The sequence below is a fragment of the Empidonax traillii genome, unplaced genomic scaffold, assembly GCF_003031625.1.
Source record: "Empidonax traillii isolate 1590-97213 ecotype Southwest subspecies unplaced genomic scaffold, ASM303162v1 scaffold513:size879593, whole genome shotgun sequence".
NCBI classification, from domain to species: Eukaryota; Metazoa; Chordata; class Aves; order Passeriformes; family Tyrannidae; genus Empidonax; species Empidonax traillii.
In genome coordinates, this window is record NW_020955706.1 from 488,647 (window position 1) to 503,887 (window position 15,241).

At 38.6% G+C, this 15,241-nt stretch overlaps 1 protein-coding gene across 2 annotated transcripts in view; it reads right to left on the bottom strand.

The window, feature by feature from the left end:
• Positions 1–15,241, bottom strand: part of PDE11A (phosphodiesterase 11A) — a 123,914-nt gene that overhangs the window by 8,655 nt on the left and 100,018 nt on the right. For both annotated transcript variants that reach the window (XM_027896714.1, XM_027896713.1), the window contains exons 16-19: positions 14,634–14,711; positions 13,180–13,243; positions 10,168–10,242; positions 7,911–7,994 (exon numbers count right to left, since the gene is read on the bottom strand). In XM_027896714.1, the coding sequence (XP_027752515.1) occupies positions 7,911–7,994; positions 10,168–10,242; positions 13,180–13,243; positions 14,634–14,711 (301 nt within the window). The remainder of the gene's footprint in view (positions 1–7,910; positions 7,995–10,167; positions 10,243–13,179; positions 13,244–14,633; positions 14,712–15,241) is intronic.

Here is a 15,241-nt window from a genome sequence, read left to right on the forward strand (position 1 = left end):
GGTAGCCAGATGTGCTCTGACCTGTTTCAAGCACGTTATGCTGCCAAAGGGAGGGTAATTCTGAAGGACCAGGTACCTACTGAAGTAGCTCAACTGATGTGTTGCTATAGTTGCAAAGGATTAATCTGTTCATAGTAATGTCATGAAACCAAGGGTTTGCTCAGAAGAGAAGAGTTATTATTTCATAAACAACTTCTTATTTAGCTTCTTATTTAGTTGTTTATGGTTTTGACTCCACGTCGAGCATGCAAGAGACAGAATGTTTCAAACTCTTTTCCTTTCAAGATTTTAGCCAAACAGCCAGTCAATGTCTTCTGCCTTGCTACTAAATGGATTTTGAAAAATTCTTCAAACCATATCAGTCTCATATGCTGGTTTAGTTCCTTGAATTTACCCTCAGCTGGGAATTCTGCAGGCAACTGTGATTCTGTTGCGTTAAACACTTACTTGAAGCATTTCATCCATCATCATTTCTAGTCCTTTTCTGATGCAATGTAGTTTGTGCTTTGTCTTTCTTGAAAACTGAATGGCTGTTAAATTATCCATTCATCTTCTTTCAGATTTGCTGTACAATTTGAGTTCCCTCTATTGGCTGTCTCTTCTACCTTATCTGCCAGCTTTTCAATCTACTTCCTCAGATCTTTATACACGTTTCCATACATGAATGCATGTCCTTCGCTACACATTGGGCAGATAATTCTAAGTACAACAGCAACAGAAACTGTAGTATTATGAATTATTACATTTTTTTCACAGATCAGGGGGAAAGCCTGCAGTGAAGCTTAGCTTAGCTTCACTGAAGTCAATGGCAAATGTTGTTTTTTCTATCTTCTCCCAAATATCTTTGTCGATGAACTGCCCTTTCACTTGAGACTGCTTTGATGGAAGATGACTATCTGAGAAGTAAGTCAAAGTACTCTTGTCTGAAGGGAAAAAGTACTCCTTTCTGCTGCCTCTTCTAAGCATTTTGGAGAAACTTGTAAATTCCTAAAATTATTGATAGAAATACAATGTTTCATCAATAATCTCACCAAATTACCAAAATCCTAGCAAAAGGGATATTCTTCTGATTTTCAAAAGCAAAATGAAACACTCCTTGCTCTCAGGAAGGAAAAAGAAAGGATGAGGATCTTTGTGCCTATTGTAAAAAGGTGTTCATAGACAGAAAAATCCTTGCTCTGAAACCAAAACTATGCCTTTTCATATTACATTGTGAAATAATGATAGACTTAAGACAAAAATTGCAAATAAAAGCATTCTTTCATCTTTTCCTGTTTTTTCTTTCTTGTATAGTTCTTCTGAACCTTTTCTATTAGTAAAAAAGTAGCAGAAAGAAAAAAAAGGCTCTCAGATAAAGGGCAAGAGGAAATAAAACCAGTTTACTAATGCTTATTCCATTACCGGAATTTTTAATACAGTACTAGTATCTGGGTTTTCTGAAAGCTCAAGAGAACTCATTCTGGGTGGCCTTGTTTAGATTCATCATTAGTAGACAAGCAACAAGGCAACAAAAGTGCTGAACCTAGTTAAGTTCCCATTTCAAGGCTAGAGAGAGATCCTTCTACAGTGCCAAAATCTCCTTTCTCTGGGCCAAACATTTATTCCTAACATAATCCTTAGCTACTTCCCCCCAGAACTGGCATTTGGCCTGATTAAGTTTCCTCTGAAGCAAATTTCTTACAAACACAGCAGAATATGTTGCACCTGTTCTTCCTTGGATAATATTACCCCCTGGATTTCAACAGAAAGTGAGACTAATTTGATCTGCCAACATCTGTGCAGCCTCAGTCCATGGCATATCACATACTACATCCCAAGCCTATCTGCCAGGCAGTTTCAGAAATGCATTATCCCTCACTCTCTGTGTCCAAATCAAATGTCAGAAATAAACCCTGCCAAAAGTGTGCATCTTTATGGTATTCTTTAGGATCTACTGAAAGTTATCCTCCTCTTCTGTCAAGATGCTACAAAGAAAAAGCTGGTTTCAGTGAGAATCACATAGAGATGAACAAATTGCTTCCTATGAACACATTTTTCCAAATTGCTTAGTCCTGACTTTTGTTTTGTGGGGGTTTTGGTTGGTTGGTTGGTTGTTTCTTTGTTTGGTTTGGTTGTTTCTTTGTTTGTTCTCTTTGTTAAAACACTTCTTAACAACTTGGAAACATTTTTCATGGAATGTCTATATTTTTGCTCATGGTGAACAGCTAGTGAACTCCCTGCCCCCTGACTCATTGCTAACCTAAAACAGAACACCTGTCAGTGCCCTGACTTTCGTATCAACATTCCTAGGTATGGGAGAATGGTGGAAAGCCATTCCCAAAATGTTCATACAGATAGAGTCTTCGTGATTAAATAATTAAAGAAGATTTTCAGTTCTGACTGTATAGACAGGACAGAAACATCTGAAGGAAAAAGTCATTGTTTTGACTGCATCCAGTGACTCTTTCCTGGGTAAGGAAAAAGCCATGCCACACAGTCCATTCTGGACAAGGAGGACTTTTAGAGGAGTGGCCAAAAACCTTGAATTTCTTATGCAGTATTTCCTCACACAAAACTGTAACTGAAGGACAGAGGGAAAGAGATAAAAGTGATAATTGAGGAAGGCCTGCATCAGGATATAACAGTGTGAGCATGACTATTAAAGCACACTTTTCTCATATTCTCTGCAAAGGAATATTAAGAGGTTAATCTCCTGCGTCACAATTTTAAGTAGAGTATACACCTTTGAAAAAAAAAATCACTGTGTGTATATGCACTACCAATTCAAGTACCAAAGTCAACTCCTGAACCAGAGAAGTTAAAGTACAAAGGTAGCCATGCCTGTTGAAGATTTCTGTGGCTCCACCCTTTATGATATCCTGTGCATTTAATCTAATTTTACAAGCAGAATGGATGCTCTTGCATCTACATCATCTGCAGACAGATTTAATTACAAGGCCAGAAATTATCTTCTGTGGGAAGACAGGCATATCAGAGCTCTTGGAGGTGCAGACAGAGAGATAACATTTCTTCTGAAGTATGTCAAACAATGTGGTAGAGAAGGACCCTGTCCCCCCACATTTCACTCAAAACATTTAAAGTACTTGCTACGCTAAACATAAATGTTTCTATTCTTCCCAGGTCCCCCCTATAATCCTGGATGGAGCAATGCAAATCCAATTTTGTAGATACTATTATATGTTTAAAGCTCTCGATACCCAGGAAAATCTTGAATAGCTCTAAAACCAGCACTAAAATGGAGCAGTTCAATGGAGCACCAAGGTAGAGGTGAGCAGGGCAATCTCAGGCACGCATAAGTTGTGAAAGCCATGAGCTTCTTTATCTTCCACAAAGACATCTCCCTTAAATTTAAATAGCTGCTGTCATTGTCACTGACTACCTGACTATGTATTTATCTGCCCAGAAGCAGAGTGCATGGCCTTTGGCCCCGCTATTCATGGGGTTACTGTCTCTGCCTAACAATGCCGTGAACAGAGCTGGGCTGCTGTTAGCATCTTTTGTTTGGTGTGAATTGCTGAAGCTTTGATGTTGTTTGTGAGAAATATAATGATTAAAAAGAATAAGATCTTCACTCTCCCACTGTCTGCTCCCCACAGAGAAATCTAATCTGAGTTGGGAAAAATCTGTGACTGATCCCGTTTTAGGTAGACACAAAACGACGGAGTCCAGGAGAGAAATCTGTTAGTGTTGAAAGTCTTAGCATCTTCTTACTGGAGGGTCAGAGAGGAAATTTGTCTTAATGATCAAAATTCTGTTTCCTGTTACACAAATATCTGTGTTCAAATCGGTATAGAATACTTTCTTTGTGTGGTGAACACAGCTGTCAGTATAGCCATAAGTGCTTTATTTTCAGTGGGATGCCTCAGATTTCTGCTTTAGTTGCACATGCTTCCCCTTTATAGGTTATTCTTACAAAACAACGGGGCAATTACTTCATACTACAGCTACATTAGTGGATTTGGAATGCTCTACTGTTCAAAAAAAGCATTTTTCTTTATAAATTATTATTCTAACAAGCCTTGTTTCTCATCTGTACTGATAAACGCTTTTCTTATTGTCATTTTTGAATGAAGAGCAAATGTGATGCAGTAAAGCATAACTAAAGCCTCTAAAATCTGAACTTCAATGTAAATGGATCACTGTTCTGCTACTCAAGGCAAAAACTCCCACTGTCACATAAAAATACTCTGATCAGCGATCACCACAGTAACAAAAAAGTAAATTCAATAAAATTAAAATGTCCCAAGTGTAATAAAATGCATTGAAAAAAAATTGAGATGCTTTTATCTTCACAGACCTTTGATCCACAGTGTGAAGGGAAAGGATTTTATTACTAAGGTATTTTGAAATTGGAGGTGGCTTGATTCCTACACTGAGCAGCAGATAGGTGAGACAGAAAGGGAGCAGAGCCGGCTTACCTTGTGCCAGGAGCACAGTCAGGTTTACGGAGCAAACACAAAAAGGTTTTGGATTTAGGCACTTGGATATGGGAAATCTCTCTGTGCATAATTCCAGATATATTTTTTTTTAATATATATATCCCCAGCCATCATTATATATCTATATTCACCTTCAGGCTTCACATGAGCTTATAATATCGCACAGTTTTGCGTATCACTGGCATTTTTGCTTCTGTGTGGGATGGGCGTTCCAAGGGGCAGTCAAACAGGACTGCTAATGGAAGTTGCATAGCTCCTGTTGATTTGCTAATCACTTGTAGACCTTCTCACAAACAGGGGCCAAACTCAGGAAACAGGCAGGTAAACAGAGGGATCTAATACACATTCCCCAACAAAGGAGACTTCATTATCCTTTACCTGGGCGAAGTATTGCATCTGCAAGCGGGTTTGTCTTAAACCACCTTAAGGAAATGCAGAAAGCAGAGCAGATGCATAAGGAGGAGGCAGAACCAAATCTTCCCAAAGAACACTTCAGAAGAAAAAAAGATAAGGCTAGGAAAGCCATAAATTCTAAAATGTGCTGAAAAGTTTATAAACTATTTTAAGTAGGAAACATTCCTCATGGGCACTCCGGAACATAGCCTAGCTCATAAGTTTGGACAGAGAAGATATGGTTTATTCTAGTACTGTCAGAGGCACTGGGGTGGTATCAGAACACTCCTGGAAGTTTTGGCTGTGAAATTCCTTCAGTATTGCATACTTCAGACATCCACAGCTGCCAAGAATACTCTTGGAAACTACTTGGAGCAAAGACAATTTCAGGGGGCTCTGCTTGATCTCACATGTGACTAATGGGAGTTGCTAGCATTCAGTAGTTGCTGGGATCATCTCTACTGTGTGGGTGTCAAATAACACAGAGCACAGCATTAGGTCCTGCTGTAGCAACTGCATTAGTAGGGACAGATGCATTCCCCACAGCATTTCCTTCCTGGATCTGTCCACACAGATTCAGGACTTCTACTTGCTAGCAGGGATAAAAAATAGATGCAAAGGCCTTGATTTTGTTCTCTATGGTTTAATGTTATAATTTTGGTATGAAAATGAGTGTCAAATGTTTGGGTTTTTTTCAAACATATGGGTTTTTTAAGTACTGTGGTAGTGAGCTATATAAGTACCACTAAGCTTTTACTAATTTGTCAGCTGTCTCTCCACCTCTTTATATTGCATTTGTAATGATGTAACCTGTTCTCTCCCCACATGCAGTTCCTGCAATGTATTACAATGGTAAGAGTTTTAAAGCACGTTAAAAAAAAAAAAAAAGGAATCTAGGACTTGGCCATTGTTGTGTTCAGCCAGCCCTAAACAGAGGGCTGACAATGCCTGAATACTCTGCTGATGTGATATGTGTATTGAAGTTTGATTAAGCTGGATATGGAAATTAAAACTTGGCTTCACATTGAAGAGAGAATCTCCTGCAGTGTGATAGTATGGCATCCAGTTTTCTGTTTACCCCTAAGGCTGGTGCTGCTATGACTTCCAGGTTTGATGATGTCTCTTTTTTAAGCTGTTGAGCAGCAGGCTAATGGCTGCACAGCATGATGCAAAGACAGTAGAAAGCAGGGAAATCAGATGTGAATATATTCCCCAGAGATCTCCTGCTAAGATGGAACTAACTAACCAGAGCTTTAGCGCTCAGATGTAGCCTTCTCATGCAGAGGATGGGCTGATTATCAAACTCTTCCTGCTATACAGTACATTTTTGGATTACAGATGTTATTACACATAATGAATTCTGTTATAATATGCATTCTAGTGTAATGTGAACTATTACATTAAAAGGAACATTATTTTTAAGGAGTTTTTGTCCAAGGCCAGTGTCATTGCCTTTTCCTCATATTGTTCATAATGATCTTGGTAATCTAAAAAATACAGGTTTATATTTTTCTTCTGTCCTGGTTTTGCCTTAGTTGTTCAAAAGCCATAGCTGTAGTTTATTTCATCAGGACAAAGACTAACCTAAGGAATGGACAAGATGTGCTGGCAAAGCAGCAGCCCACCCTGCTGTTTACACAAGTGTCTGTTGTCCATGTCACACAACAGGAGTCGCTGTTGCTGCTGGATAGTCACTTCATTATTGCCACAGAGGCAGCCTCAGATGCCACAAGGTATGGAGGGCATAAGGCACATCATCCTTCATACCTTTTATGATATTGGTGATATATCTGGTCTATAAAATGAAAAGGAACTGCCAATCCATTTTTATTTGTGTGTAGGGAAGCTACACTCAGGGAAAAGTTAATAATTTTAATGTTAGCATGAGAGCTGTATCTGCTTCCCAGCTCCCGTGTACCATCACTGACCCATTCATTGCTTTGAGGTGTTAGGCAGTCTAGAGTGCAGTAGTAACAGGGAGAAGAACTTGTTACAGTTCCCCAAAGATACCTTGTGAGAACATCCTCATGTTGTCTCAGATACCAGTGGCCGAACTGTCAGTCTTTGGTGGCATAAGGTGGTCTGTGTGGTTTCAGTGAGTAGGAAGAAGACTGGCTGACACAGTAATTGATGATTAAGTTTTTACAGTGTTACTTTGCATTTATCATCCTGCTCCTGTTGCTTTCTATACAGATAAGAGAGAAAAAGTTACAATAGTGAAGCCATTGTGAAGCCATTTACGTGCTACACAAGTAAAATCCTGAAGCTGGTTTAGTCCAAAAAAACAGAAGCATTGTTCTGGTAGGAAAATATTCTTCACCGAAAGGGTGGTAAAACATTGGAAGAGGCTGCCCAGGGAGCTGGTAGAATCACCATCCCTGGAAGTGTTAAAAAACTGTGTAGATGTGGTGCTTAGGGACATGGTTTTGTGGTGGACCCGGCAGTGTTAGTTTAATGGTTGGACTCAATGATCTTAGAGGTCTTTTCCAACCCTAATGACTCTGTAGTCATCTATAGCCTTAATAGAGGAGTGCTTGACAGTTTGCACACTGTATGCCAAACATCCAAGCAGTCTGGTTTAAAAAAGTAAACTCTGAGTTAAACAACACACAGGTTAAACCACAAATCATTTGTCAGTGGCCTTAAAAGCTTGGCCTAGAGTGCCTCTTAACAGTTTAAAAATGTGCCATGAGGAAGTGCAAAGGCTCAGCCTTGAGCTTCCCTTTGGGCCACACAGATTGGGACAGGTTTGACAGCAGCACCTACTGAGATTGTCCCTCTGGCACATCTGTCCACAGTACTCCATACCTTACCACGATGAGAAGCAGTTTGTCTCAAACGTAATAAAATAAACAGTTACCCTATCAGCTTTTATAACTCAGAGAGGAATTTTATTTGCAGACATTACCACCTTCAGGGAATCTGAAGATTTCTGCTTAGGATTCAGACTTTTGGTAAAGTCAAAGAAACAGAAGGGTTCAAATAGCTTTCAAGGTTTCTCTGAAAGCGAATTCTTTTTCCCTAGGGAGGCAAGAACAATATTCTCTAAACTTTACCGGAGCAGTAAGTAAAAATTACCTCATACAATGGCATGCAGATGCTATCAATCCACTCGAGCTGCAATCTGGGTAGTTCATGTTTCCTGTTCCGATCAAAAATGGCCTGAATTGAGAAGAGAACAAAACTGTCAGTTTTACATTGCTTTATTACATTGCAGTATTTTACAGACACATCATCCAGCGCTTTTCAGCTGTGATCGAATTCTCACAACCAGAACACTTTGTAAACCATAATCAATCTTTGCAGCAGTCTTCCTACTGCTTTGCATGGCATGAAAAATAAACTGTTTATTTTCAATTCTGTTTTGAAATTTTTAGGGTGAATGTGTTTGTATTTTATAATTCTGTGATGTAAAATAAATGCTCCACAGTTGGAGCTGAGCTGGTAAGTAACCTCCCGTGGGAATGTAAAGTAGATACCTTCAAGTAGAAATTTCCCTTCTCTCGCATTGGGTTTTCCAGTTCAGTAAAATGAACAGTGATGGATCTGGGCTGGCTCTCTCCCTCTCAGTTACAGAGCCTTTCCACAGAACCAGCTGTGACTGTGAATCCAAAGGGCAGGAAATCAACAGATTCATTTTGGGAGCAGTTATTAATTTGTTCCTCTGGAATCAGCCTAATTCACTGCTCCCTGCACTCCCTCAATGATATGTTATCGAATAGGTCAGCAGTTGATCTTGTTTAAAAATTCCTCATTAATGTGGCAAAACTCTACATGCTTTTGACTCTTACCCATAGCTGTTAGAACTGATGGTCTTACCTCCCAACCTAAAACACTTAATACATCAGTTTACTGATTTTTTTTTTTTTAAGTGGTGAAAGGCCAAAAAAGAAGATTATCTTTCTTCAGGCAGTAAGGCTTCAGAGCACTCTACATGTGACCCACAAATTACTGTATTCCTTGGTACAGACTGTAGAGCCTAAAGGAAGAGGGAGAGATCTCCCTGCTATGGATAAAATACTAAAGCTATTTATAGCAATACATTTCTTTCCCACCTGTCTAGGCTGTTGGATGCAGATTTTCAGAAGATGTGACTCCAGAAGAAAGCTCTGGCCTTTGCCTTTCTCTGTGATTCTACCAAGGTATGCTCAAAATGTCCATGTAACAACACACCTTAAAATAATTCTTACTGTTACTGGACTTGGGCCATTTGCACTGAAATTCACTGCTACTTGAAGACAGTAACATTAACACGTGTGTTGAAATAAAACGACTTCCTATTCTGTTTCCTTAGTATGAGAAACACACTTTGCAAATTTTACATAAAGGGCAGAAAAGGCACTTACATCCATACTATATGGAATGGTGCTTACAGTTATTCAGGCCTAGATTTGGTCTCAGAATTGTGAACATCATAACTGTGTGATTACTGTTCTCCTGGACTGTAGTTCCCACTTCTTCTGAGAAGATGTGTGCATAGAACTACTATAGGGAAGAAATCCATTTGTGTCCCAGTCTCTGACAGTGTACAAAGTGAAAAACCATTTATTGTAGCTGAGCATTATTTACTACCAACTTTTATGTTTATTGACTTCATTACACCACCACAGGCTTATGTGTGAACATTAATGTACTGAGAATGAGTCTGAGACACTGGACTGGCCTTTTCATACTTGGAAGCATAAAATTTTGGAAACATATTTGTAAATAGCTTGTAGCTTACATTCTTTAGAATACTTTCTGTTACCTGTTGCCTCCAGGTAATGGCTTCTCAACATTTTGAGTTATTTAAATTGGATAAGGCTTTCTCTTCTAATCGTTCAGTGAAAAACTTTATGAAACTTTCCTAATTCTTGTTTGACACTTTATACCCATCTACCTATAACCTACTCAATACTGATTTATTCTTTTATTCACAGTTTTACATTTAGTTGTATACCCATAGAAATGCATTTCAGCATTTGATACATCAAATAAAACAGGTAAACAGCTGCAACATAAAGTAAACCTCACAATTTTGATTTCCATAGGTAACTGGTGATTTTTGATTTGAATGCTGTGTATTAAAACCAATACCTACTGCTTAGAAAAGTCAATGGCAAGATAATTTTGGGAATAAGTATGGAGAATGGGTAAAAGGGCTCAGTGAACAAGTGACTGTGTTGGCGGAGATTTTATATATGGTTATACATGCATATCCTTCTTGAACAGAGCTTCTATATACTCCAAGATTTTTCTTTATGTACAAAATACAGTTCATTTTTCTGAATAAGCCCAATAATATTTTCTTACTCTATTCCAGTTAGTAATTATTTCACAAGTGATAAAAACTTACTGAAGGGGTGAGTTTGAGTTCAGATCTTTCTCTGTCTCCTTGTTCAAAGAACTCACTGGTTACCAGCTCAGCTGCCTAAAACATAAATCAAGATAAAGATTAGAGTTCTTGTTAAATAATTTTTAGGATAATGAGTTTTTGCTTAACTGTGACTTCAGACCATGCTTAACTGTAAAGCCTCATTATATGACTGATGTTAGGCACATGTTCATATAGTTTTCAGGACTGTGAGTGCAGGGGGTATAAACAGCCATATTCACTGACAGGCACAGTTGTTCACCCCTTTTGATAGGGCATTGACTGGGGGAATTACACTGCAATGTCGAGGTAGCACTCAACACAGTTACGTGCAATTTACTCAAGTACTGAGAACAGAATGGAAAATTATAGCTTCTTGGTGGCATCCACAATTATGTCTGTAAGGATGGTTTTTAAAACATTCAAGAACTCTCTGGGTATTTACAGGCTGTTGCCCTCTACAAACAACTTCACTTATCAAAGAAACTTAATTAATCAATACACTCCGTTATCTTAAACTAATGTGAATTCATAGAGGGTTTTTTCCCCCACTAGGCTTTATGTTTTTTCCCTGTGACTGTTATCACTATAGGATCTGGATATCTAAATATAAACTCAGACTGTGATGATCATCTTGATTTAAAATCAAGAACTGGCAGGTTGGAAGTTGGAATGTGTCTTTTTGATTTTTGTGAATGAAGATGTTCTAGTCACAGCAGAGATTTGTGCTTCTTCGAAGAAGACAAGATTTAAAAACAAATTTGGTTATGGAAACGAGGAATTTTAGGAAGTCAAACAGTGAGCAATTCTGATACAGCACTGTACTCTTGCCATGTGTGGGGCTTTGAAGGTAAGCATGTGCAATATTTGAGATGCAAAAAAACTGGAAACCAATCTATTGAAGATGGCATTCAGATCCTAAAGCTCCTGTCATGCCTGTGTATTGTTTTCAAGCCAGGAAATTACTTCATAATGTCAAGGCATGGTAAACTAGGCAGAGAACTTGCACTTCATAAAATCTCAAAATTTTTTGCTTTAGCATCTGCAGGTAGGTAACATTCACAAATCCTAAGATTGTTATAGCTGAAATAAGAGTACCAAAATAAACTGGAAGTAGGTGAAGCAATGTTATAAAGTACTCTTAAATCTTGAAACAGGCTAGCATAGTTTGGAACTTTATAATGTATTTAATCCCACTGCATTAATAAAAATCTGGATCAGTATTCCAAATAGAGGAATAATTTAACAACGTAGCAGCAATTAAGGGTTTGACAAGTGTATTGTACAAAAATAATCAAGACAGAGTATCATGCCTGTCTCTCAGTGCTATTCTGATCCTGGTCTCCTTATGTCCCTTTCCCTCTTCTTTTATCTGTTTTGATCTTTTCTTCCTGAATTTTTCCTTCCTACATGTGGCTTTTATTCCCTTTGATTCATGTATTTTAATCTCTCTCTCCCTCACTTTTCATGTTTTTTTTCCCTTTTGGCACAGCTGAGCCCCAACTATTTCCTGTCTTGCCTCTGTGGACTTATTAGCATCTCTGCTCAACCAGGTAATGTTTCAATCAATCCCAGACTGGATTTTTCAATACAAAGTAAACCTGTACACTAGGCTGCAAGGGAATTTTCATCCACAGACCTCAAAAGTGATAAGCATAAAAAACCTCAGTTTTCCAGAGACTTCAGTGCTAATTCAGCACCATAGCACAAAGACTGACAACATGGAAAGCAGCCCCTACCTGACATTCTGGCTTTCAAAGAAAATGCAAAAGGGTTCAGGAGGAAAAATGAGGAGGGACTGCATGCACTGCAGCTGTGGCCAGGTGGCACTGAAAAATCTTGTGACTTGCAGCTTTCCTGATTTCCATGTGAGATGACCATTATTCTGGCCAAGTAGAGCAACAGCCTTAGAAGAACTGTTGTCACAGTCCGCTTATAAAAGCAAAAAAGACTCACCTGACAAAACTGCAAGTTGAGCTGAAGCCCTCCCCCCATATTTTACTCAGTTGATGTGTACGTAACTTTTGTAGATCCTTTCAGCTTCTGTTACTTCCTTATCCTTCTCCAAGAAATCTGGCTGCCCCTGCATCACTAGTTACCTGGTCTAACTTACTCTTTGTCAGTCCATCTTTATAACTATTACTTTGCTATTACACCAAACCCTCTCCAGGTGTGTACCCCCCCGCCCCCCGCCGCCCCCAGTTGAAGTGGAATATTTTCTAGCTGCTTCTTGATGCTGTATATCCCTCCAGAACCCAACACAGTCTGCCTTCTACTAACTTGTTTTGAACCCCAGTAAAGGACAGAGAACAATTAGCATGGATACTGGAAATATTAAGGATGGATGCTGGGTAGGGAAGGATGCCTAGAAGAGCAGAAAATATTGGGGCAAAGGACAAGACTTCTGGGACATGCTGCTTTCTCCTATTGTACTTGTTTGCCAATGCTGAAGCTGTGTTTTATGTATGTTTCCAAAGAGCCTACTCAATAGCAGAACCCTGAATTTTTATTTGTTTGTTTCTAAGTAGAGGACAATAAAAAAAAGCTCTATACTAGCATTTTTTTCAAGATTGTTAAGAAAATGAACACATTTATCATATGGACTGAAGTTTTATGTTAATTGAAGTTTGCAGCTCATCTGCTGGAATTTTTGATTTAGGGAAGATTCTGTCACTGTTAAGGAAAACTTTGGAATATAACAAGTAAGCACAACTACATGGGGGTAACAACTTTTTGTTTAATCCATCCCTTTTTAGATATGGATTTAAAAGGTTAATAAGAGGAGATGCTTTAAAGCCAGATGTACACACCAGCATGTGTATAGCCAAAGATTATGCAATACACCATTTTTTTGCAGAAACCCCCTGCTATTTTTTTATAACATTAATACCGCTGTAAATGGATTCCAGTTTGGGTCCCTTGTAAGCCAGGGCCCTGGGAATATTGTCCTGCCAGTCCCGCCTCCTCCCAGCCCTGCTATTAATCATGACTTGCCTGTCTTGAAATCTCCCACGGTTTGGTCACAGCTCCAAGGTCACAGGCTGTCATTAGCATTGATCTGAAAAACAGAAATGAACAATACAAGCTGAATCAACCTTTGTTGGATTTCTAAACAACTGTGCTCTGGATGCATAAATAAATAATACGTATACAAAATGTCAGCCCGGACACCTTCTTTTCCTCCAGAAAAGAATGACATGTTTGAAATCTCAGCCATCAGCAGGGCTTTTACATCACAATTGTGCCTCGGAAGTCTACTGTGTTGCAGGTCATAAGATGATGAATTTTGGTATTGTGCACTGCACACTAGAAATGAAATGATATTGCAAGGGAATAACTGCTAATTTTGCAATATTTCTAACACTACTTACATTAACACCTATAATACATTAGAAAGCATGTGCTTCACATGATATAACTAAGGGTATTATTACATAATAACACCTGCAACTGGATTAATTTATATGCCTATTTGTAAGTGACTGCTGTAGCAAGAGAGCCTATAATCACAAGAGGCATCCAAGACACTGTTTAAGCAGTTTCTACTGCTCATCGACAATAAAAATTTAAGATTTACTATTAGCTATATGATTCCACTGTAGTTTAATACCTAGCTACAACCATGTTTTATATGCATTAGGAGAAAGAAACCATTCAGCTGTAGAAAGCGTTTATGTACAGTACATGATGCAGATAAAAGTCTAAGAAAGTTTAAATGAAGAACAAGGGCACTGAAAATGAAGTATCAAATATATTGTCTGAATCTAAAATTAGGAGTGAGTGAAATGGTATGGAAAATAGAAAATGGTCAATATTTTGGTCAAAAGACCGAAAGAAAACAGAATTTTAATGAAATTTCAGATAAAATGAGACATAATTAGGCATGCATGCACAAATACACACATTTTATTGTCTAAAAAGCGTGATGTACTTAAACCACCCACAAAGTCTGAGGTTTTAGATAGGATGCACGTTCAGGGTATTCTTGAGGGCTAGAAGAGTACTGTGTATATGCAAATTTCCAGGTACAGACTGGAAGAGCAGAGAAAAGCATGGCCAGCGAAAGAAAAAAGCTGAGAGGAGGAGGGAGTGGGGAAATGGAGAAGAAAGATCTTTGTGTCCTAAGGCTGAATACTGATGTTTTTTGGAAAAAGAGCAGAAGGGTTGAACAGTGAGATTCACCCTGGTGAGGCTGGGAGAGGCTGGGAGAAAGGGAAGAAAACATGACAGAGTGTGGAGGCAGAAATAGGAATGCAGAAGATGAAGTCATGCAGATTAATTGCAGCTGTTTGCCAATATTTAGAAATATTTCATTTCAGGGACCATATTTTTAAAACAAGGTACCTTTTCTAGTTATTCCAAGCCTTCACTCCCCAATATATGAAATTCCTTCAACAAATATGGCCACACTTTGAAATTACCAGAAAGCAAGAAATAGTAGTTCTCACCGAAATATTTCTCGGTGGTTTTTTATATTCCAGTCATAACCACCTCTACTGACAAGTTCAAAAAACTCGGTCCTTCTCCTGCGAAAAAACAGATTATCAGAGAAAGAAACAAGATGCTTTCAGAGCAGCATTGCATTAGGAACACAGTTCTCTTTATGAGACAAAATCACTGCACCTCATGTATTATTGTTAAAGTCGTTACACTGACAGTCCATTTAAGCGAAACGTACTAATTTCCGAACATGTTCTATAAATGTCTGTTATCAATGTCAGAGTTGCCTAGTAAAAGCAATACTGTATTTATGGTCTCCACAGATAAGGAAATTAATGGCACTGAAATGTTCAGTCTTCCATGGAAGCATGAAATGTTCACCTACAGCAATGGACAGACAGACAATAGAAACACCCCTGAAATATACACATGCTTCTCTTTATTTGTCCTTGCAAAATGGTTTTTACTTCTATATCATGAAGGGTTTTTCAGGGACATGCAACTCCAGTCTTTTTCCAGCACACAGAAAAGAACAGGGACACGCAGGAGCTGCAGCAATCTTGAGTTGGTAGTTCTTATTGACTAGAAACTACATCCCCCTGCTTCATCCTGTGCT